This window comes from Saccopteryx leptura, chromosome 10 (genome assembly GCF_036850995.1).
Source record: "Saccopteryx leptura isolate mSacLep1 chromosome 10, mSacLep1_pri_phased_curated, whole genome shotgun sequence".
In the NCBI taxonomy this organism is placed as follows: domain Eukaryota; kingdom Metazoa; phylum Chordata; class Mammalia; order Chiroptera; family Emballonuridae; genus Saccopteryx; species Saccopteryx leptura.
In genome coordinates, this window is record NC_089512.1 from 69,972,471 (window position 1) to 69,993,483 (window position 21,013).

Consider the following 21,013-nt stretch of genomic DNA (forward strand, 5'->3'; position numbering starts at 1 on the left):
TGAGAAGTGCTACACTATTAACTCCCAGTTCACAGAAGATGCCCTTATACCTGGCCTTCACTTTACTAATGCAGAAACTGAGGTTCACAGATGTAGAAACTAAAAAAATAAACATGAGAAAAAATTTCTTCATGAAGTAAAGAAGGCATAGTAGATAACAGCAACAGGGATCTCAAGAACTTGCCAATATGTCTCTATGGAAAAATAGGTACTGTTATAATCCTCTTTCCACAGATAAAAGAATTGAGGTTGTGAAGTAACCTGCCCAAGGTCGAGGAGCTTTTAAATCACAAGGTCAAGACTTGAATGCAGTTTGTCTGATATCTGCCTCTGTACTTCAATCTGATACCAGACTGGACAGAATGCTTCTGATAGTGCTATTGCCCATGGCCACAGCCACTGTTCAAGCAGTCCACAATGCAATTTTAACAAAGAAAAAGCAGAGAATAGCTGTTTATTCACCCTTAGCCAATGTTTCTACATGTCACAGCTGACCTACACCCCTGGTAGAAAATGGGTTTTGTAATAATGTGTCAAGGATCTCTGGAAGCAGCATCTAGTCATTACCTACATCTACAATTTATCAGCTTTTTATTCTAAGTTTAAGAACCCAAGAGAGGAAAGCATAGTAACTTGTCCCCTGGTTGACCAAGAAATTTCTTGAGAGTTTGTCTCTCTATGGTTTAGTTTGTTTGCTTTTTAGTTCTCAAACTAAAAAAATATTGAAGGAGATTATTTAAAATATAGATCCTAGACCCTATCCGAAGGGACTCTAACTCATTAGGTCTGTAGTAGAATCTAGGAATCGGCATTTTTGAAGCTCTGAAAATAGAATGGGTCAAAGCAATCTTGAGATAGTAAAACAAAGCTGGAGGTATCATATTCCTTAGTTTCAAACTATACTGCAAAATATTAGTAATAAAAACAATATGATTCCCTTCTTTCTCTCCCCCTTCTCTCCCTCTTCCTCTCCCACAGCCAGTGTCTTGATTGGTTTGAGTGTTGGCCCTAGGAGCTGAAGACTGCACAGTTGATTCAAGCATCAGCCTCAGATGGGGGTTTCTGGATGTATCCCGGTTGAGGAGTATGCGGGAATCTGTCTCCCTATACCCCCTCCTCTCACTTCAAACAAACAAACAATATGGTTCTGGCATAAAAACAAACACATAAATTAATGGAACAGAATAGGGAGCCCAGGCCCTGGCCGGTTGGCTCAGCAGTAGAGCGTCGGCCTGGTGTGCGGGGGACCCGGGTTCGATTCCCGGCCAGGGCACATAGGAGAAGCGCCCATTTGCTTCTCCACCCCCCCTCCTTCCTCCCTGTCTCTCTCTTCCCCTCCCGCAGCCAAGGCTCCATTGGAGCAAAGATGGCCCGGGCGCTGGGGATGGCTCCTTGGACTCTTTCCCAGGCGCTAGAGTGGCTCTGGTCGCGGCAGAGCGACGCCCCGGAGGGGCAGAGTGTCGCCGAGGGCAGAGTGCAGAGTGTCGCCCCTGGTGGGCGTGCCGGGTGGATCCCGGTCGGGCGCATGCGGGAGTCTGTCTGTCTCTCCCGTTTCCAGCTTCAGAAAAAAAAAAAATACAAAAAAAAAAAGAACAGGGAGCCCAGAAATAGTCCCACACATATACAGTGAATTAATTAATAATAAAGAAGGCAAAAATGTACAATGGGAAAAGGACAGTCTCCTCATTAAATACTGTAGGAAAACTGGACAGACACATGCAAAAGAATAAAACTGGACTGCTATCATACACCAATACAAAAATCAACTCAAAATGGATTAAAGATTTGAATGTAAGACCTGAAATCATACAACTCTTAGAGGAAAATATAGGCAATATGTTCCCAGACATTGGTCTTAGTGATTTTTTTTGGATCAGACTCCAAAACCAAAGTCAATAAAGGCAAAAAATAAACAAATAGGACTATATAAAACCAAAAAGAGCTGTGCACAGCAAACAAAGTCATCAACAAAACAAAAAGGCAGCTTACTGAATGGGAGAAGATATTTGCAAATAATTTATCTGATAAGGGATTACTATTCATCATATGTAAAAAGTACATACAACTCAATAACAAAATAATGAACAATTTGATTTAAAAATGAGTAGAGGATCAGAATAGACATTTTTCCAAAGGAGACATCCACATGGCCAACAGACATGTGGAAATATGCTCAGCATCACTAATCATCAGGGAAATGCAAAGCAAAACCAGTTTACTCCTGTTAGAATGGCCATTATGAGGAAAGACCAGAAAAACACATTTTGGAGAGGATGTTGATAAAAGGGCACTTTCATACATATTTGGTGGGAATGTAAATTGTTTAAACATCTATAGAAAAGAGTATGGTGGTCCCTCAAAAAATTAGAATAGAACTACCATATAATCCAGCAATTCTACTTCCGAAAAAGACATATGTACCCCTATGTTTAATGCAGCATTATTTCCAATAGCCAAGATATGGAAACAATGTAAATGTACTTCAATTGATGACTGGATAAAGAAAATGTGGCATATATTGCTTGGTCTTTGATGGCACAGTGGATGTAGAGCATTGACCTGGAATGCTGAGGTCACCAATTTGAAACTCTAGGCTTGCCCAGTCAAGGCACATAGGACAAGTAAGCAATGAACAACTAGGGTGAAGCAACTATGGTTGATTCTTCTCACTCCTCTCCTCATCTCTCTGTAAAATCAATAAATAAAATATTAAAAAAGATTTTGATCCAATAGATATAGATATAGATAAATATATAGATTGATATATTACTTGGCCATGCAAAAGAATTGATTTTGCCACTTGCAATAACATGGATAGACCTAGATAGTATTATGCTAAGTGAAATAAATCAGATAGGGAAAGACAAATGCCATATGATCTCACTTATATGTGGAATCTAGAGAACAAAACAAACAAAACAAAATCCAGCCTCACAGATTGAGAGAATAGATTGGCAGTTGCCAGAAGGGAGGAGTGGCGGTGGGGAAAGGCAAAATGAGTAAAGGGATCAAGATGTACTAATGCAACATATAGCATTGGAAATAGAGTCAATAATATTGTGCTAACTTTGCACAGAGATAGATAGTAACTTATTGTGAAGATCATTTCACAATGCATACAAATGTCAAGTCATTATGCATGAAACTATTATTGTATGCCAATTATACTTCAATAATAAATAAGTGCCTGACCAGGTGGTGGTGCAGTGGATAGAGCGTCGGACTGGGATGCAGAGGACCCAGGTTTGAGACCCCGAGGTCACCAGCTTGAGCATGGGCTCATCTGGTTTGAGATAAAAACCCACCAGCTTGAAACCAAGGTCGCTGGCTCGAGCAAGGGGTTACTCGGTCTGCTGAAGGCCCATGGTCAAGGCACATATGAGAAAGCAATCAATAAACAACTAAGGTGTTGCAATGCACAACAAAAAAACTAATGATTGATGCTTCTCATCTCTCCATTCCTGTCTGTCTGTCCTTGTCTATCCCTGTCTGGCTCTCTGTTTCTGTAAAAAAAAAAAAAAAAAAAAAAAAAAAAAAAAATATATATATATATATATATATATATATATATATATATATATATATATACCCTTTACGCTCTTTCTGAAGGTAACCATATTAGGTACTTTTAATACTTTCTGGCATTTACTCATTTCTAGAGTATTCTAGTGCTATCAAGACAAGTTACATCCTGGCTGGATGGCTTGGTTGGTTAGAGCATCTTCCCCAAAGCACAGAGGTTGCCAGTTTGATCCCTGGTCAGGGCACACACAGGAACAGATGGATGTTCCTATCTCTCACTCTCTCTCCCCCTGCTTCCTTTCTCTCTAAAATCCACTAAAAAAAAAACATAAAAAGAGACAAGTTACAAACTGCCTGGTGCCTTCCAACCCACTTCTGAGAGTGGCTCTGGTGTTCCACTGTGGCTATCAAACAAATATTATGAGAAACCTTTTTATTATTATTATTATTTAAGTGAGAGGAAGGGCAATAGAGAGACAAACTCCTGCCTGTGCCCTAATCGGGATCCCTGGGTTTGGCACTGATGCTCTGCCCATCTGGGCCTATGCTCATGACTGAGCAATTTTTAGCGTCTGAGGCAGAGGCTCCACGAAGCCATCCTCAGCGCTTGGGAATGATGTGCTTGAATCAATCGAGCTTTGGCTGCAGGAGAGAAAGAGAGAGAGGGAGAGAGAGAAAGGAGAGGGGGAGAGGAGGAGAAGCAGATGAGCACTTCTCTTGTGTGCCCTGACCAAGAATCAAATCTGGGACTTCCAGGTTTGATTGGTCAGCTGATGCTCTACCACTAAGCAAACCGGCCAAGGCCATCAGGAAGCTATTAGAGAAAGAAAAATAATATTTCTTAAGCCCCTACTAGGTACAACGTCTTCACATACAACACCTCACTGAATACTTACTATCACCCTATGAAGCAGGTACTTCCCCAGGTCACAGGTTTGTACAGGGTAGAGTGACTTTTGAATCCAATCCAGTTTGACTCAGGATCCAGTGCGTACCTGAGTAAAGCACAGTGCAGATCTCTGTGGTGAAATCCCTGATCTCTACAAGCTTTCTGTTTGGAAAAAAAATTAAAAATGAGCAGAAAGTAGAAAAAATTCTTAGGAGCAACTGAGTAAGTGGGACTTATTCTATATGGATATTGCATACTTCCTCTGATCCTGGACTGGCGCTCGGCATTGAAGATAGCACTGGATGTCCTTCTGCTCTATCTCCCCAACCCCTTGGCTTCAGAGAAGGCAAAATGAGAGAATGTGGATGAAGATATTGAGAAACTGGTGATACAAGACTTGGGTCTCAAAGCTGAGGACCAGGTGGTATTCCAATTGGAAAAGGAAAATTCATATAATGCTACCCAGCCCAGAAAGTCCCCAATTTGTACTAGTAAATAGTGGACCTGTCAAAGACTATCAAATGTGCTTGAGCCTGACCAGGCGGTGGCGCAATGGATAGAACGTCAGACTGGGAAGTGGAGGACCCGGGTTCGAGACCCCAAGGTCGCCAGCTTGAGAGCAGGCTCATCTGGTTTGAGCAAAAAAGCTCACCAGCTTGGACCCAAGGTCGCTGGTTTGAGCAAGGGGTTACTCAGTCTGCTTAAGGCCAGAGGTCAAGGCACATATGAGAAAGCAATCAATGAACAACTAAGATGTCGCAACGAAAAACTGATGATTGATGCTTCTCATCTCTCTCTGTTCCTGTCTGTCTATCCCTATCTATCCCTCTCTCTGATAGAAAAAAAAAAATGTGCTTGAATGTCAATCTGAAAGCTTCTTCCCACTTAATTTTCAAAAATCATGCCTTAATAAAAAAATCTCATCTTAGAACATTCAAACAAAGACTCTCCTTTGTCTTTGTCTTTATAAAATGTACTTTTTTTTCAGATTCCTTCTAGTCTCTGCTGGAGGGCTGACTCCCTTACCATAGTGAAATCTATGTATATAGCCTTTGATGAATTAATTCTACAGGTGATCTGCTTCTTTCCAACATGCTCAAAGTTCTCAGCAAGTTTGAACACTCAGTCTACAAACCCTAATCAGAATCTGTGCTCCCTCATGCTAGATGGCAGCTCCCAATAGAAGTGATGATGGACGGTAGTAACGCAGATCTATTCATGTCAAAGGGAGGGTGTGGAGTAGGATGGTTACATTTTAGCTTTGGGGTCTGATCCCAAGCTGCATCACCCTGGGCAAGTTACACAATTTCTCTGTGGCCCAGTTTTCTGACAAAATAGGAATAACAGCAGGATCTACTTGAAGGGTTTATGTGAGGATTAAATGCCCCATATCCAGAGGGAGCAATTGAATGTCCATGCAATAGGAGAGAGCCTAGGTATGGCACAGAAGAAAAAGGATCCCGGTCAGAGTAATGGCGGGGTAGGAAGCGATACCGATAAATCTCCCCCAAAACTCAACGAGATCTTCAACCAGAAACAGAAAAACCTGTCCTTGGAGTCTCCAGATGTTTCGCAATACACCCGAAGGTATGGTCGAGTGAAAAATTGGATAAATATATAATCAAACCCCGAAGGAAATAGGGAGTAAGAAATGCTCTGCCTTCCTCACTAACCTAAACAGGGCGGCTTTCACTGGGAACTGTGAATATAGAAACTGAGGCGGGCAAAGGGGGTGAATAGATCCAGGCCGCAGCATAAACGGCCGAACCAGGCTGTGGCACGGAGATCCAAGCCGAGGAAAAATTGTTCCTGTGGCAACCTGGGCAATACAAGCTAACACTCGTGCCAAACCCAGACAAAGAAAGACAAGTGGGGCGGCCATTTTCCCTGATCCCCTGGTCAGCGCGCGCGCAGTTAGTGGGCGAGAGATTCCTTCCAAAGCCCCGGAGTGGGCACCTATGTTATCCCACAGAGAGGCAGAGTCAGAGGCCTTTGTGTGGGCTGAAAGCGGAATCTCCGGGCAGCCCCAGTGCCATGGGAAAGCCGCGCACGAGAGGGAGCGAGAACTAATTCCAATGGTGGAACTTTTCCGTGCTGGTGGGGGTTTCACTCAGAGGGAGACGCGGCTGGCCTGATATCCTGGTCTGCAAGCGCAGATAGTGAGCTAGAGTTTACTCCAAATGCCCTGGGAGTAGGCGCCCACCCGTGTTACCGGACAGAGTGGCAGAGCCAGAGGTCTTTGAGTGGGCGGAAGCCCTGCCTGATTATGCTAGCAGCTCTGACTGACTGAGCCTTACCCAGAGCCCTGTGCTGAGTGGAAATAGAGTGGGGAGTTGCCAGCTCTTTGAGCCTCTTACTATCCAGGCAGAGGCAGCAGCAACCCCATAGCTGGATTATCAGGCTACCAATTGAGGAAGGAAAGACTAAGAGAAAAGCTCCAGGAACATGGACTCTCTCACTGTTGGAGCCTATAAATGCTAATGAGCCTCGACTGCCAACGAGACTAAAGCACAATACATGACATCGCCATAGAGACTTATCAATTGCAAACCTCTACCTGAGCGTGCCAAAGGGGCAGAACCTGGGGTACAGAGTCACTGACCAGGAAGAGGGAGAGAAAAGAAAAAGCAAGAAGATAACCTCTCAAAATCAAGAATAATCTGCATACTTTATAACCTATCCCATTTTATTATATTTGTTCATTTGTTTCTCTTATCTTCATTCTTGATATATTTTTTTTTCCTCCTCCAATTTGGCCGATTAACTCTCTGCCAGTCTTACTCTCTCCTCTCCTTGAACTACACTACCCATAAGTGTTACATCTCCCATTATCTTTTCTCTCCTCTTCCTTTCTCTCTATGAGGGTTGCACTCCAAAACCCTTAACTCTCTCTCTCTCTCTCTCCTCTTTTTTCTTTTTTCTTCTTTTAGTGGTTCCCTCTTTTTTTCTCTCTCTCTCTTTTCTCCTTCTATATTAGTTTCTTCCTTTCTCCTTTACATCTCCTCTCATTCAAACCTCAATAACAAACAAATTATCTTATCTGGGACTCAAACTTATCTTTGTGGCATTTTGGGGGGTTTTCACTTCAGGTTTTTAACTCACTAGCAGTGCTCCCATCCCTGGCTCTCCATTTTATCTAGTTCTTGTTCCACTAAATACAATAGTAATTTTTTAATTTGTCCTCCCATTTTCCTGTTTCCCTCTTATTCCTCTCATCATAACTCTAAGTCAACCAACACCTAAAAGCAAATCATTTTATTCTTGCCCCAAATTTTTTCCTTATTTGCTTTTTGGGGGTCCATACCCCCTTCTTTTTTCTTTCTTTTTTGCCCCTTTATTACTTTTCCCCAATTTAGGCACTCCATTACAGGCATTGTTTGTTATAATTCACAGTTCACCACAAGATTTTCTCAAGAAAGAGGGGAGAGGAGAGGAAAGGAAAAAAGGAGGAAGGGGGAATAATTTCATTTTTTTTAAATTTTTATTTTGTTTTATTTTTCTTTATTTATATATTAATTTTTAAAAAAAACTCTTTGATTTTTTATTTTTTTAACTTTTTATTCTTTATTAAATCTCATTAATACTATCAACAAAACCACCTTCAGATGCCATTAAGGAAGAGAAAATTGAATATCATGGATACAAAAGAAAGAGAGGTAACACAGCTAGATGAGGAAAAATCTATGGAGAAAAAATTTAATATATTGGAAACCTTGGAGCTAAATGACAAAGAATTCAAGATAGAAATCCTAAAAATCCTCCAAGATATACAAGAAAACACAGAAAGGCAATTTAGGGAGCTCAGAAAACAACTCAATGAACACAAAGAATATATGTCCAAGGAAATTGAAACTATAAAAACAAATCAAACAGAGATGAAAAACTCAATTCATGAGCTGAAAAACGAAGTAACAAGCTTAGCTAATAGAACAGGTCAGATAGAAGATTAGTGAAATAGAAGACAAGCAACTTGAGGCACAACAGAGAGAAGAAGAAAGAGACTCAAAAATTAAAAAAAATGAGATAGCCCTACAAGAATTATCTGACTCCATCAAAAAGAATAACATAAGAATAATAGGTATATCAGAGGGAGAAGAGAGAGAAAATGGAATGGAGAACATACTCAAACAAATAATAGATGAGAACTTCCCAAGCCTGTGGAAAGAACTAAAGCCTCAAATTCATGAAGCAAACAGAACTCCGAGTTTTCTTAACCCCAACAAACCTACTCCAAGGCACATCATAATGAAATTGGCACAAACCAATGGCAAAGAAAAAATTCTCAAGGCAGCCAGGGAAAAGAAGAATACAACATATAAAGGAAGGCCCATTAGATTATCATCAGATTTCTCAGCAGAAAGTCTACAAGCTAGAAGAGAGTGGACCCCAATATTTAAAGTCCTGAAAGAGATGAACTTTCAGCCACGAATACTATACCCATCAAAGCTATCCTTCAAATATGAAGGAGAAATAAAAACATTCACAGATACAGAAAAGATGAGGGAATTTATCATCAGAAAACCCCCACTCCAGGAATTACTAAAGGGGGTTCTCCAATCAGATACAGAAAACAAAAAAAAACAAAACAGAGCCACAAGTAAAAGCTCCAAGAAGAACACAATAAAACCAAATTTAAACTGTGACAATAACAAAAAGAAAGGGGGGGAGAAGATGGAGATTAACAGTAGCAAAGAACGAGGGAGTGCAAAAGTACTCACAAAATAGTTCGCTACAATGAACAGGGTAGGGACCCTTTTCATTATTAAAGGTAACCACCATTGCAAAAACCACCACAGAAGCACATGAGAGAAAAAAGATAGCAACAGAGGAAAGATGTATGGAATACAACCAAGTAAAAACAAAAGATAGAAAAACGAAAGAGAAGGATCAAACAAGACACAAAACTAATAGCAAGCAATATATAAAATGGCAATGAGGAACTCACAAGTGTCAATAATTACACTAAATCTAAACGGATTAAACTCACCAATAAAAAAGTACAGAGTAGCAGAATGGATTAAAAAAAAATCCAACTGTATGCTGCCTACAGGAAACTCATCCAAGTAACAAGGATAAAAACAAATTCAAAGTGAAAGGCTGGAAAACAATATTCCAAGCAAATAACATCCAAAAAAAAGCAGGTGTAGCAATACTCATATCGGATAATGCTGACTACAAGACAGGAAAAGTACTCAGAGACAAAAATGGCCATTTCATAATGGCTAAGGGGACACTGAATCAAGAAGACATAACAATTCTTAATATATATGCACCAAACCAAGGAGCACCAAAATATATAAGACAGCTACTTATTGACCTTAAAACAAAAACTGAAAAAGTACAATCATACTTGGAGACCTCAATACACCGCTGACGGCTCTAGATCGGTCATCCAAACAGAGAATCAACAAAGACATAGTGGCCTTAAACAAAACACTAGAGCACCTGGATATGATAGACATCTACAGGACATTTCATCCCAAAGTGACTGAGTATACATTTTTCTCCAGTGTACATGGATCATTCTCAAGAATTGACCATATGTTGGGCCACAAAAACAACATCAGCAAATTCAGAAAAATCAAAGTTGTACCAAGCATATTTTCTGATCATAAAGCCTTGAAACTAGAATTCAACTGCAAAAAAAGAGGAAAAAAATCCCACAAAAATGTGGAAACTAAACAACATACTTTTAAAAAATGAATGGGTCAAAGAAGAAATAAGTGCAGAGATCAAAAGATATATACAGACTAATGAAAATGACAATACGCCATATCCGAATCTATGGGATGAAGCAAAAGCAGTGATAAGAGGGAAGTTCATATCACTTCAGGCGCATATGAACAAACAAGAGAGAGCCCAAGTGAACCACTTAACTTCACACCTTAAGGAACTAGAAAAAAAAGAACAAAGACAACCCAAAACCAGCCAAAGAAAGGAGATAATAAAAATCAGAGCAGAAATAAATGAAATAGAGAACAGAAAAACTATAGAAAAAATTAATAGAACAAGGAGCTGGTTCTTTAAAAAGATCAACAAAATTGACAAACTCTTGGCAAGACTTACCAAGGAAAAAAGAGAAAGAACTCATATAAACAAAATCCAAAATGAAAGAGGAGAAATCACCACGGACACCATAGCTATACAAAGAATTATTGTAGAATACTATGAAAAACTTTATGCCACTAAATTCAACAACCTAGAAGAAATGGATAAATTCCTAGAACAATACAACCTTCCTAGACTGAGTCAAGAAGAAGCAGAAAGCCTAAAAAGACCTATTAGTAGAGAAGAAATAGAAAAAAACATTAAAAACCTCCCCAAAAATAAAAGTCCAGGCCCTGACGGCTATACCAGCGAATTTTATCAAACATTCAAAGAAGACTTGGTTCCTATTCTACTGAAAGTCTTCCAAAAAATTGAAGAAGAAGCAATACTTCCAAACACATTTTATGAGGCCAACATAACCCTCATACCAAAACCTGGCAAGGATGGCACAAAAAAAGAAAGCTACAGACCAATATCTCTAATGAATACAGATGCTAAAATACTAAACAAAATACTGGCAAATCGAATACAACAACATATTAAAAAAATAATACTTCATGATCAAGTGGGATTCATCCCAGAATCTCAAGGATGGTTCAACATACGTAAAACGGTTAACGTAATACACCATATCAACAAAACAAAGAACAAAAACCACATGATCTTATCAATAGACGCAGAAAAGGCTTTTGATAAAATACAACACAATTTTATGTTTAAGACTCTCAACAAAATGGGTATAGAAGGAAAATATCTCAACATGATAAATGTCATATATGATAAACCATCAGCTAACATCATATTAAATGGCACTAAACTGAAGGCTTTCCCCCTTAAATCAGGAACAAGACAGGGTTGTCCACTCTCTCCACTCTTATTTAATGTGATACTAGCGGTTCTAGCCAGAGCAATCAGACAAGACAAAGAAATAAAAGGCATCCATATCGGAAAAGAAGAAGTAAAGGTATCTCTTTTTGCAGATGATATGATCCTATACATCGAAAACCCCAAAGAATCCTCAAAAAGACTACTAGAAACAAAGAGCCAATAATGTAAGCCTGCAGGATACAAAATTAATATACAGAAATCAATAGCCTTTCTATATGCCAACAATGAAACAATTGAGAACGAACTCAAAAGAATAATCCCCTTCACGATTGCAACAAAAAAAATAAAATACCTAGGAATAAACATAACAAAGAATGTAAAGGACTTATATAATGAAAACTATAAACCATTGTTAAGGGAAATTGAAAAAGATATAATGAGATGCAAGAATATACCTTGTTCTTGGCTAGGAAGAATAAATATAATCAAGATGGCTATATTACCCAAAGCAATATACAAATTTAATGCAATTCCCATCAAACTTCCAATAACGTTTTTTAAAGAAATAGAGCAAAAAATCATCAGATTTATATGGAACTATAAAAAACCCCGAATAGCCAAAGCAATCCTAAAGAAAAAGAATGAAGCTGGGGACATTACAATACCTGACTTCAAACTATATTATAGGGCCACGACAATCAAAACAGCATGGTATTGGCAGAAAAATAGACACTCAGACCAATGGAACAGAATAGAAAGTCCAGAAATAAAACCACATATATATATTCAAATAATTTTTGATAAAGGAGCCAACAACACACAATGGAGAAAAGAAAGCCTCTTCAATAAATGGTGCTGGGCAAACTGGAAAGCCACATGCAAAAGAATGAAACTGGACTTCAGTCTCTCCCCCTGTACAAAAATTCACTCAAAATGGATCAAAGATCTAAACATAAGACCTGAAACAATTAAGTACATAGAAGAAGACATAGGTACTCAACTCATGGACCTGGGTTTTAAAGAGCATTTTATGAATTTGACTCCACAGGCAAGAGAAGTGAAGGCAAAAATTAATGAATGGGACTACATCAGACTAAGAAGTTTTTGCTCAGCAAGAGAAACTGATAACAAAATAAACAGACAGCCAACTAAATGTGAAATGATATTTTCAAACAACAGCTCAGATAAGGGCCTAATATCCAAAATATACAAAGAACTCATAAAACTCAACAACAAACAAACAAACAATCCAATAAAAAAATGGGAAGAGGACATGAACAGACACTTCTCCCAGGAAGAAATACAAATGGCCAACAGATATATGAAAAGATGCTCATCTTCTTTAGCTATTAGAGAAATGCAAATCAAAACTGCAATGAGATATCACCTCACACCTATTAGATTAGCTACTATTAACAAGACTGGTAATAGCAAATGTTGGAGAGGCTGTGGAGAAAAAGGAACCCTCATACACTGTTGGTGGGAATGTAAAGTAGTACAACCATTATGGAAGAAAGTATGGTGGTTCCTCAAAAAACTAAAAATAGAACTACCTTATGACCCAGCAATCCCTCTACTGGGTATATACCCCAAAAACTCAGAAACATTGATACGTAAAGACACATGCAGCCCCATGGTCATTGCAGCATTGTTCACAGTGGCCAGGATATGGAAACAACCGAAAAGCCCGTCAATAGATGACTGGATAAAGAAAATGTGGCACATATACACTATGGAATACTACTTAGCCATAAGAAATGATGACATCGGATCATTTACAGCAAAATGGTGGGATCTTGATAACATGATATGAAGCGAAATAAGTAAATCAGAAAAAAACAGAAATTGCATTATTCCATACGTAGGTGGGACATAAAAGTGAAACTAAGAGACATTAGTAAGAGTGTGGTGGTTACGGGGGGGAGGGGGAAAGGGAGAGGGAAACGGGGAGGGGGAGGGGCACAAAGAAAACTAGATAGAAGGTGACAGAGGACAATCTGACTTTGGGTGATGGGTATGCAACATAATTGAATGACAAGATAACCTGGACATGTTATCTTTGAATATATGTATCCTGATTTATTGATGTCGGCCCATTAAAAAAATAAAATTATTTTTAAAAAAAAATTAAAAAAAAAAAAAAAAGAAAAAGGATCCCATGCATCCATACTGATACAAGTGGAGACAAGAATAAATAGAGAAATGTGGGAGAAGGTAAATCTCTTCTTGGAGTAGAAGGTAAACTAAAAATAAACGTAGAAAAGGATGGTGTAATGCTGGTGGCCACGGCCAAACATGTTCACATTGAATTGGGGCAGAAGGTAGAAAAACTGAGGAGCCAGAAAGGGATGGGCCATTCCATGTCACAACGGTGGGGAGGCACACAGGCAGAGGAAACCGCCTCTCAGGCAAACAAACAGCAAAATGGCCTCTCACAATGGCGGGCAGGCAATCTGTGCATCTGCAATCCCCCTGAGCGCAAGTGCCCATAGCCTTATATTAAGGTGACCAATTGTCCTCCTTTAAGGTGACCAATTGTCCTTTAAGGAGGACAATCCTATCCTTCTTTTGTAAGTTCCGTCTTCCCTGGAAAAGTGTCCTCCTACATGTCTTCCTTTTTGATATTGGAAGACTAATCTGTACATATTCATATTCGACATATTTGTATCTAAATGAGTACTTTTTTCTTACAATTATTATTAAAAATTAATAGGCATGTAAGCATAATTACAATATAAAATATACAAATGTTTTTATTATGCATTTATCATATTATAGTATATTATTGTTGCAATGAATGTTTCTTTTATTTACAATATTGTTGTCTTCAATTTATTTTTGTCCTTTTCATTGTAAAAAAGTTAATCACCTTATTACACAGGCCGTGCACACGTGCCTCTGCCAGGTACTCACACAGTATTCAAGGAAAGTGCCTGCAGCTGGTGCACTGGCGAGCAGCCTCACTCAGCTGTCCTCAGCTACCTTTGTAATTGTCATTTTTGGTATCTGTGGAATCAGAGGCAGGATTTAAGGGCGGGTGCATCAGGAGCGCACCCTGGGCCCCGACTTCTGAAGAGCCCCAACTTCTGAAGGGCCCTGCAAAACCCCAATTTGACACTTTTTTCTAATGACACCAAGTTTGGTTTCATATGTGCAATTTTAACATTAATAGTACATAATATTTCTTACTTATTTGAAAATATGGTTTACATGTATTTTTATTTTTTCTGTCTCTTTTTTTTAAGGGGCCCAATATTTTCTTCTGCACCTGGGCCTCAACAGATCTTAATCTGCCGATGGCTATGGATGCTTGTGCTCCAGAGAGATAGGGGATTGCGGATGTGCAGATTGCCCGTCTGCCACTGTGAGGGGCCATTTTGCTGTTTGTTTGCCTGAGAGGCTGTTTCCCCTGCCTGTGTGATTATCTGCCGTTGTGAGACTTTATTAAATGGAATGGCCCAACCCATTCTGGCTCCACAGTTTTCCCACCATCTGCCGGAATCCAATGTGAACCTGCCTAGCCTCTGCCCTCGGCATCACAGAGTTTGAAATAAGAGAATATGGGTTTGAATCTCATTTTTAGTCCTTATCATATTTGTGACCAGGAACAAGTTCTTTAACCTCAATATGCCTCAGTTTCCTCTTCTGCAAAATGTAGACTTCACACTTGTACTTACTGAGAAGGTTGCTATGGAGACTAAATTAGTTCCTATTTGTAAAGTGTTTGGCACACATCCAACATATTTGCCACAGTACTTTTTGTTACACATCCAGTGTTTAGAGTTGGTATACTTCAAATGTCTGCTCTTGTCATGCTGATGACTAGGCTAGGCAGCCTTCAATAGTTTTGCATTAATCTTCAGTTAAGGGTTAAAAAAAAATCTTACTAGGACGTTAGAGCAGGGGTTGGGAACTGTTTCTGCGGAGAGAGTCATGAAAGCCACACCACATATTTTAAAATGTAATTCCGTGAGAGCCATACAACACCTGGGTATGTTACGCATTATCCAATAAAAATTTGGTGTTGTCCCGGAGGACAGCTGTGATTGACTCCAGTGACCCACAACCATGAACAAGAGCGGTAGAAAATGAATGGGTTGTAATACATGAGAATGTTTTATATTTTTTTTTATTAAAGATTTGTCTGCGAGCCAGATGCAGCCATCAAATGAGCCACATCTGGCTCACAAGCCATAGGTTCCGGACCCCTGATGTAGACAGTTTCCACCAACCTCACCAGACGCACCTGCCTCCTCCTTGTTCCTTCAAGTCTCAGCTCAAACATCGCCTTGCCAGGCAAGCCTAGGTGACTCAGGAGACCAGAGGTCACTGGTCAATGGTGACAGCTATAGGCCGGTCCTTCAAACCCTCACTACAATAATAGTCGCTTGTCTATCCGCCCACCCACCTCCTCCACGTGAAGTTCCATGCGGCAGGGTTGGGGAACGTACTTTGGCTCACAACCGCGTTCCCGGGTAGCTCAGGGTGAAGGCCACCGCGCCACTGTCCGCCAAGAGCGAGCTTCGCGCGGAGGGCCCAACCAGCTCCGCAGCAGCGTCAGGTGCCACCCTGAGCGCCAGCGCCCCCAGCATCCGGCCGCTAGGGACTCGGGTGGGGGCGGGGCGTGGGGGCGGGGCCGCCGGCGCTGGGACCGCAGGGACCGCCTCCCAAGCCCCACCCCCCGCGCGCAGCCTGCTCCCGCGTGGTTCCTGGCTAAGATGGCGTCTCTGGCGGCGGTGCGGGGTCGCACCCTCCTGCGACAGCTGGTGCTCCAGCCCCAGTTCCTAACGGCCAGGTGGCAGGTGAGCGGCACGGGCTGCGGACAGGGCGCGGACTGGGCGTCCGCCAGCTCATCTGCTCGCCTACCCGCCCCCTCCTCCTGCCCGGCTCCTGCCCGGTGCCCGGCCGCGGTGCTGCGTCCGGGGCGCCGGGGGCCCCGCGCCCTCTCCTGGCGCGTGGGCTGTGGGCCGAGGGGTGACACCCTCCCACCCGGCATCTCAGACGGTGAGCGCTTTCACGGCGCCGGTCTGAGCTCGCGCGGAAGTTCAGGAAAAGTTCTTCGCCAGGGTGTTGAGTGCTGAGGTTTCACCTGCTTTGCCTGGTCAACTTTGGAAACTGAGTTCCAGAGCGCGTGGGTTAGGCCACGTGTGGACTGGCCTCGACGGCCGTCCTGACGACTTTCTGCAGGCCGCCTGCTTTTGCAGGCTTGGGGGCGGCGAGCTGGTGCAGCGCGGGGTCAGGGAGGAGAGTAGGAGACACTCTCCTTTCCCTTGTAAGTAAAAATAAGTTCTGTCACTAAAACACATCAGAGCAGTGGCCCTGCCACTTTCTCCTTGTTTATAAAGAATAAAATGACCATAGGGCTGTGATAGATTCTATAGGCCGTTAGAACTTGGCCTCCAGTGGACTTTGCTTTTTGCGGATGGCAAGAGTCCAGAAGGCCTTTGGGGAGTTAGGAGTTGGTGATTACATTGGAAGAAATCACTCAACCACTCGACCCCATAGGTACATAAACTCTCTCCTCCTTTAAAGAAAGGACAGTATTGGGCTCAGCCACAGCAGAGCAATGTCCTTGTCCATTTTCCCATTTTTAATTGATGAGAAGCAAATTATCACCCTTGCACTTTTAAGCAGGATATGCGCAGTAGTTTTAAAGAACATTTAAAGATAGCTACTAATGACTTTTTGAGGTACTCTAAGCTTCAGCTAATTATGACATCTGCATGGAGTTCCCCCCCCCCCTTTCATTTCATAATTTCTCGTTTCTCTCTTTTTATTAATGTAAATTTAAAAGGTGCTAATACTTACTGTGATATCTTTAATAGGCACTTGACAGTATGGTGAGGCAGCAAAAGGAAGAGGTTTTGTCTAATTAAAATCACTAATAACTGTTGTAACAGAGTAAGGAGAATACCTCCAGGTCCTCAAGTTCTATTCATTATTTAGGTGTGACAAAAAGCTAGAACTGTGGTGCTGTGAATAGACTTCAACTGATGAGAAACATAGGGCCTAGCGCATGAAAACTCAAGCCAAGGAACTAGTTGTACTGAGAAGCACATGTGTGTAGCTGAAGTGTTGGGCTTCTTTCTTCTCTAACCAAGAAATGGGAGCCTGAACACAGCCCTCTAGAATCTGGATGGGGACACATACGCTTGGTTTGGCAAGAAGACTGGGCAGATGAATCTCTCAACTCACTCCATCTGATACCCTTGGTTTACATACTTTGCTGCGATGATTTGTTATAACCAGAAGGCTTAGAAGATGAGAATAATTTTTTAAAGTCAGAACTGTCCAATAATCAGAAAATGGGCATTAGTAAGCATCTAGTCCAACCAGCTCACCCCTCAGGGACATAGGCCTATTAAGGTTGGTTGAGGCCCAGGCACAGGAGAAAATACTAAGCCCCTTAAAAAAAAAAGAGAGAGAGAGATGGGGAAAATAAAAATACATGTTAACCATATTTTTAAATAAATAAAAAATATTATATACTATTAATGTTAAAATTGTACATATGAAACCAAACTTGGTGTTGTTAGAAAAAAGTGTCAAGCTTTGTGGGAGCCGTCAAAAATCAGGACCCAGGGCGTGTGACCTGTGTGCTTGCCATTAAACCCGCCTCTGCTCAGGGAGAAAAATTGAGGCCTAAAGTTCAATGACTTGTCGAGGGTTATAAGGGGAGTTTGTGACAGCTGATTTCAGAATAAAGGTTTACTTTGAAGTTCGCCTTGTCCCAGGCTGTTGCTTTGTGAGTGTAGATTTGCTCATGAAGATGGGTTAGCCAGCATATACAATACATTAATTTGCATATCAGTTGGAACTATATCATATCCAAGACTGGGGACACAATTTTACTTTTTCTTGATAGACATCTTGGACTTGACAAAGAAGAATAGGTGACTATTGCTTGTAACTTGTCAGGAACTCTTCAAATTCTTGATGTTGGTCAAATAAGTTTATAAATATGATATATAGGTTTGCTCGCTTATAGTTTGTATTGGGTGTGGGGGACAGGCTATAAGCAGGCAGGGTCCTTATACCCTAAGGCTTAGTTTTAAAATTAAATCTTTCCCACTGTAAGTGACTTTGTATCAGAGACTTCCTTGTTTGTATATTGGATTAAAGGTTTTGATTTCTACACTATAAAATGGGGAAGACTGGGAGCTTGCTCTCTCTTGGTTCCTGAGATTAGCATTAGAGGAGAGAGCAGAGAAAGGCCACATGGAGGAGAGGAGAAGCATCCAAGATGGTGGAATGCTGAAGGAGAAGCCAGTTTGTGCAGAGAGAAGGAAATGGGGAACAGAGGTGAATAAGGCTGGTGAGTTAGAAATCTTTGATTCTAGGAAACTCAGATAAGTCAGTGGCTTTGGGAGCCCTGAATGGAAAGGGAAGTGTTTTCCCACTGTGTGTATTTCTTGCCCACCAGGTTGCAAGCTAGGACTAAAGCTAATGGCCCACCAGTTCTTGGCTCTGTTGTTTCATTACCATCTGTCCAAATCAAATGCAGCCAGGTGGCTGTGATGGTGGCCGTGGCTACTGGCTTTACACTTGGGTACTTCTTAGTATCTATCTGCTCCATCTAAGTTGGCTTGGATATGTGCCTAGCCCACTCCCTTGCCCATGACAGACATTACAATTGAACATCGCCTACTTTTCCCACAAAACTTAAGAACACTGTCTCAGAAATGTTGCCACTCTTGGTTCAGACCTATTTTGTACCACACCTTATGCAAAACTGTTTGGTGTACAGAGTTAAAAGACCCAGGGTCTGCTTTGAGAAGTAACTTTAACCACTTTCACAAGGGTACCCGAAGAATGGCACTTTAGCCTCTCCCTGAAGTTGAATTTAACATTTGACACATACTTCTAATGGGTAATACCATTGAACTTTTTTTTATTTCCTCTGTCCTTGGCTTCACTGTTTTGGTTTTTGGTTGTTCTTACACCCTTAAAGAACCCCCTTTAGCCATTTTTATTTATTTATTTTAGTGATTGCTGTTAGAGAGAAAGAGTGTGGTGGGGGTGGAGAGAAGCATTCATTTGTTGTTCCACTTAGTTGTACATTCATTGATTGCTTTCTATATGTGCTCTGACTGGGGATTGAACTCACAACCTTGGGATGACATTCTAACCGACTAAGTTAACCAGCCAGGGCCAGCCTTTTCTTATTTACATGTATTTTTGTATTCAGTCTATAGCTAGAACAGGACTGTTCCAGGTGCTGAGATTTGGGAGTGGAGAACAGCGCAGGCAGGGCCCATGGCCACATGACCCTTTGTTTTAATGGGAGCGGGGAAGGGCTAGACCGTACATACATAAACAGCAATGAAGGTGATTTTAGCTGGTGCTGGATGCAAACAGGGTCATGGGATCTAGAATGAATAGTTTAGCCTATAGGGTAGTATAAATTACACTATTAAGGAAAACCAATTTGACAAGGTGGTTTTTGTTTTGGTTAATTGTTTTATTACAATATAACACACACTAAAAATGTATATATTATAAATGTGCAGCTCTATGAGTTCACAGACTGAACGTGCTTGGGTAACCAAATCCAGATCAAGAGAAGAATCTATAGCGGTAACCCAGAGAGACCCTGGTGTTCTTTATCTTACCGTCCCCCACAGTATCCAGGCCCTGCTGTACCCCATACACTGGTTTTGTTCTTTTTTGTACTTTATGTAATGGAATTATACAATATGTACTCACATAACTCATCGTTGTGTTTATGAGATCCTGGAGGTGACTTTTGATGTTTGAGCTCAGACGTGAGTAATGGAAGGTAGTCAGCCAGTTGAACTTCTGGGGATGAGTGTATTAGGCAGAGAGGACAGCAAGGGCAGAGGCCCCGAGGTGGGAATGAGCTCGGCCTGTCCAGGCTGTTAAAGAGGGAAAAGTAGTAGTACCAGTAGTAATCTGAGAGGTCAGGAGGGGCCAGGTCATATGGGGACTTGCAGGGTCTGATAAGGTGTTTTCAAGATCTTAGAGTGGCTTAGTGACTTGCCCAAAGTTATTCAGCTTGTAACATCATCTGGGTCTGAATCGCAGTCCTGGCTGCCCACAGCAGACAGTTTCTTACTGTGTGTGTGCTTGGTTAGGGATCGAGCTGGGCTGCCTGTGAACCTTACCAGGGCAATGTTTAGTGAACGCAGCACTCCAATAAAGGTCTACATTGTTAGGTGTCTTCTCACAGACCCAGATCCTGGCACATGGGGCATGTAGCCATGTCCAAATAGTCAGCCAGGACATATTTGGACAAAATCAAACAGTCGATGGCAGGATCACATGGCAGCATAATACAGCAGGCACAGCCATGCTGGCATGAGACAAACCCTTCCACCATCATGTCTTAGGAGACACCTTGGCTGAGGGTGCCGAGTTTAAATGGTTAATGGTAATTCTAAGTGTGCTAGTGTTGACTTTTAGCGCATGTCCTTTCATAATGGCTGGGTGAAGTGCACAGAGCTGTTCTGTTGTAAGAGGAGCAGAGAGACAACACCCCCCAGGCTCCCAGCTGTAGAATCCCTGATGTGTGCTTTTCCACAAAGCCCAGAGCTTCCGTTCAGGAACTTGGGGAGAAATGCATATTGTTGAAGAAAACTGCTTAAACCCCTGCCCCTGCTGTTGTACACTTCAAAACGGGTGACTGGGGCTTAACTGTCTGCTTTTTTCAGAAGTGGCAGGCAGTACATGGATGTCAGGCTTTTAGGAGGGAAGGTCATGTGCAAG

General features: G+C 41.4%; 1 protein-coding gene and 1 long non-coding RNA gene across 3 annotated transcripts in view; one reads left to right on the forward strand and one right to left on the reverse strand.

The window, feature by feature from the left end:
• Positions 1-2,399: 2,399 nt before the first annotated feature.
• On the reverse strand, positions 2,400-15,872 carry LOC136382089 (uncharacterized). The gene is made up of 3 exons (XR_010747190.1): positions 15,739-15,872; positions 4,419-4,517; positions 2,400-2,686 (listed from the first exon to the last, which is right to left on the reverse strand). It is a non-coding gene; the product is annotated as an uncharacterized lncRNA (long non-coding RNA).
• SUCLG2 (succinate-CoA ligase GDP-forming subunit beta) overlaps positions 15,700-21,013 on the forward strand; it is a 331,995-nt gene continuing 326,681 nt past the window's right edge. For both annotated transcript variants that reach the window (XM_066350978.1, XM_066350979.1), the window contains exon 1: positions 15,700-16,089. In XM_066350978.1, the coding sequence (XP_066207075.1) occupies positions 15,715-16,089 (375 nt within the window). In that variant the 5' untranslated portion in view covers positions 15,700-15,714. The remainder of the gene's footprint in view (positions 16,090-21,013) is intronic.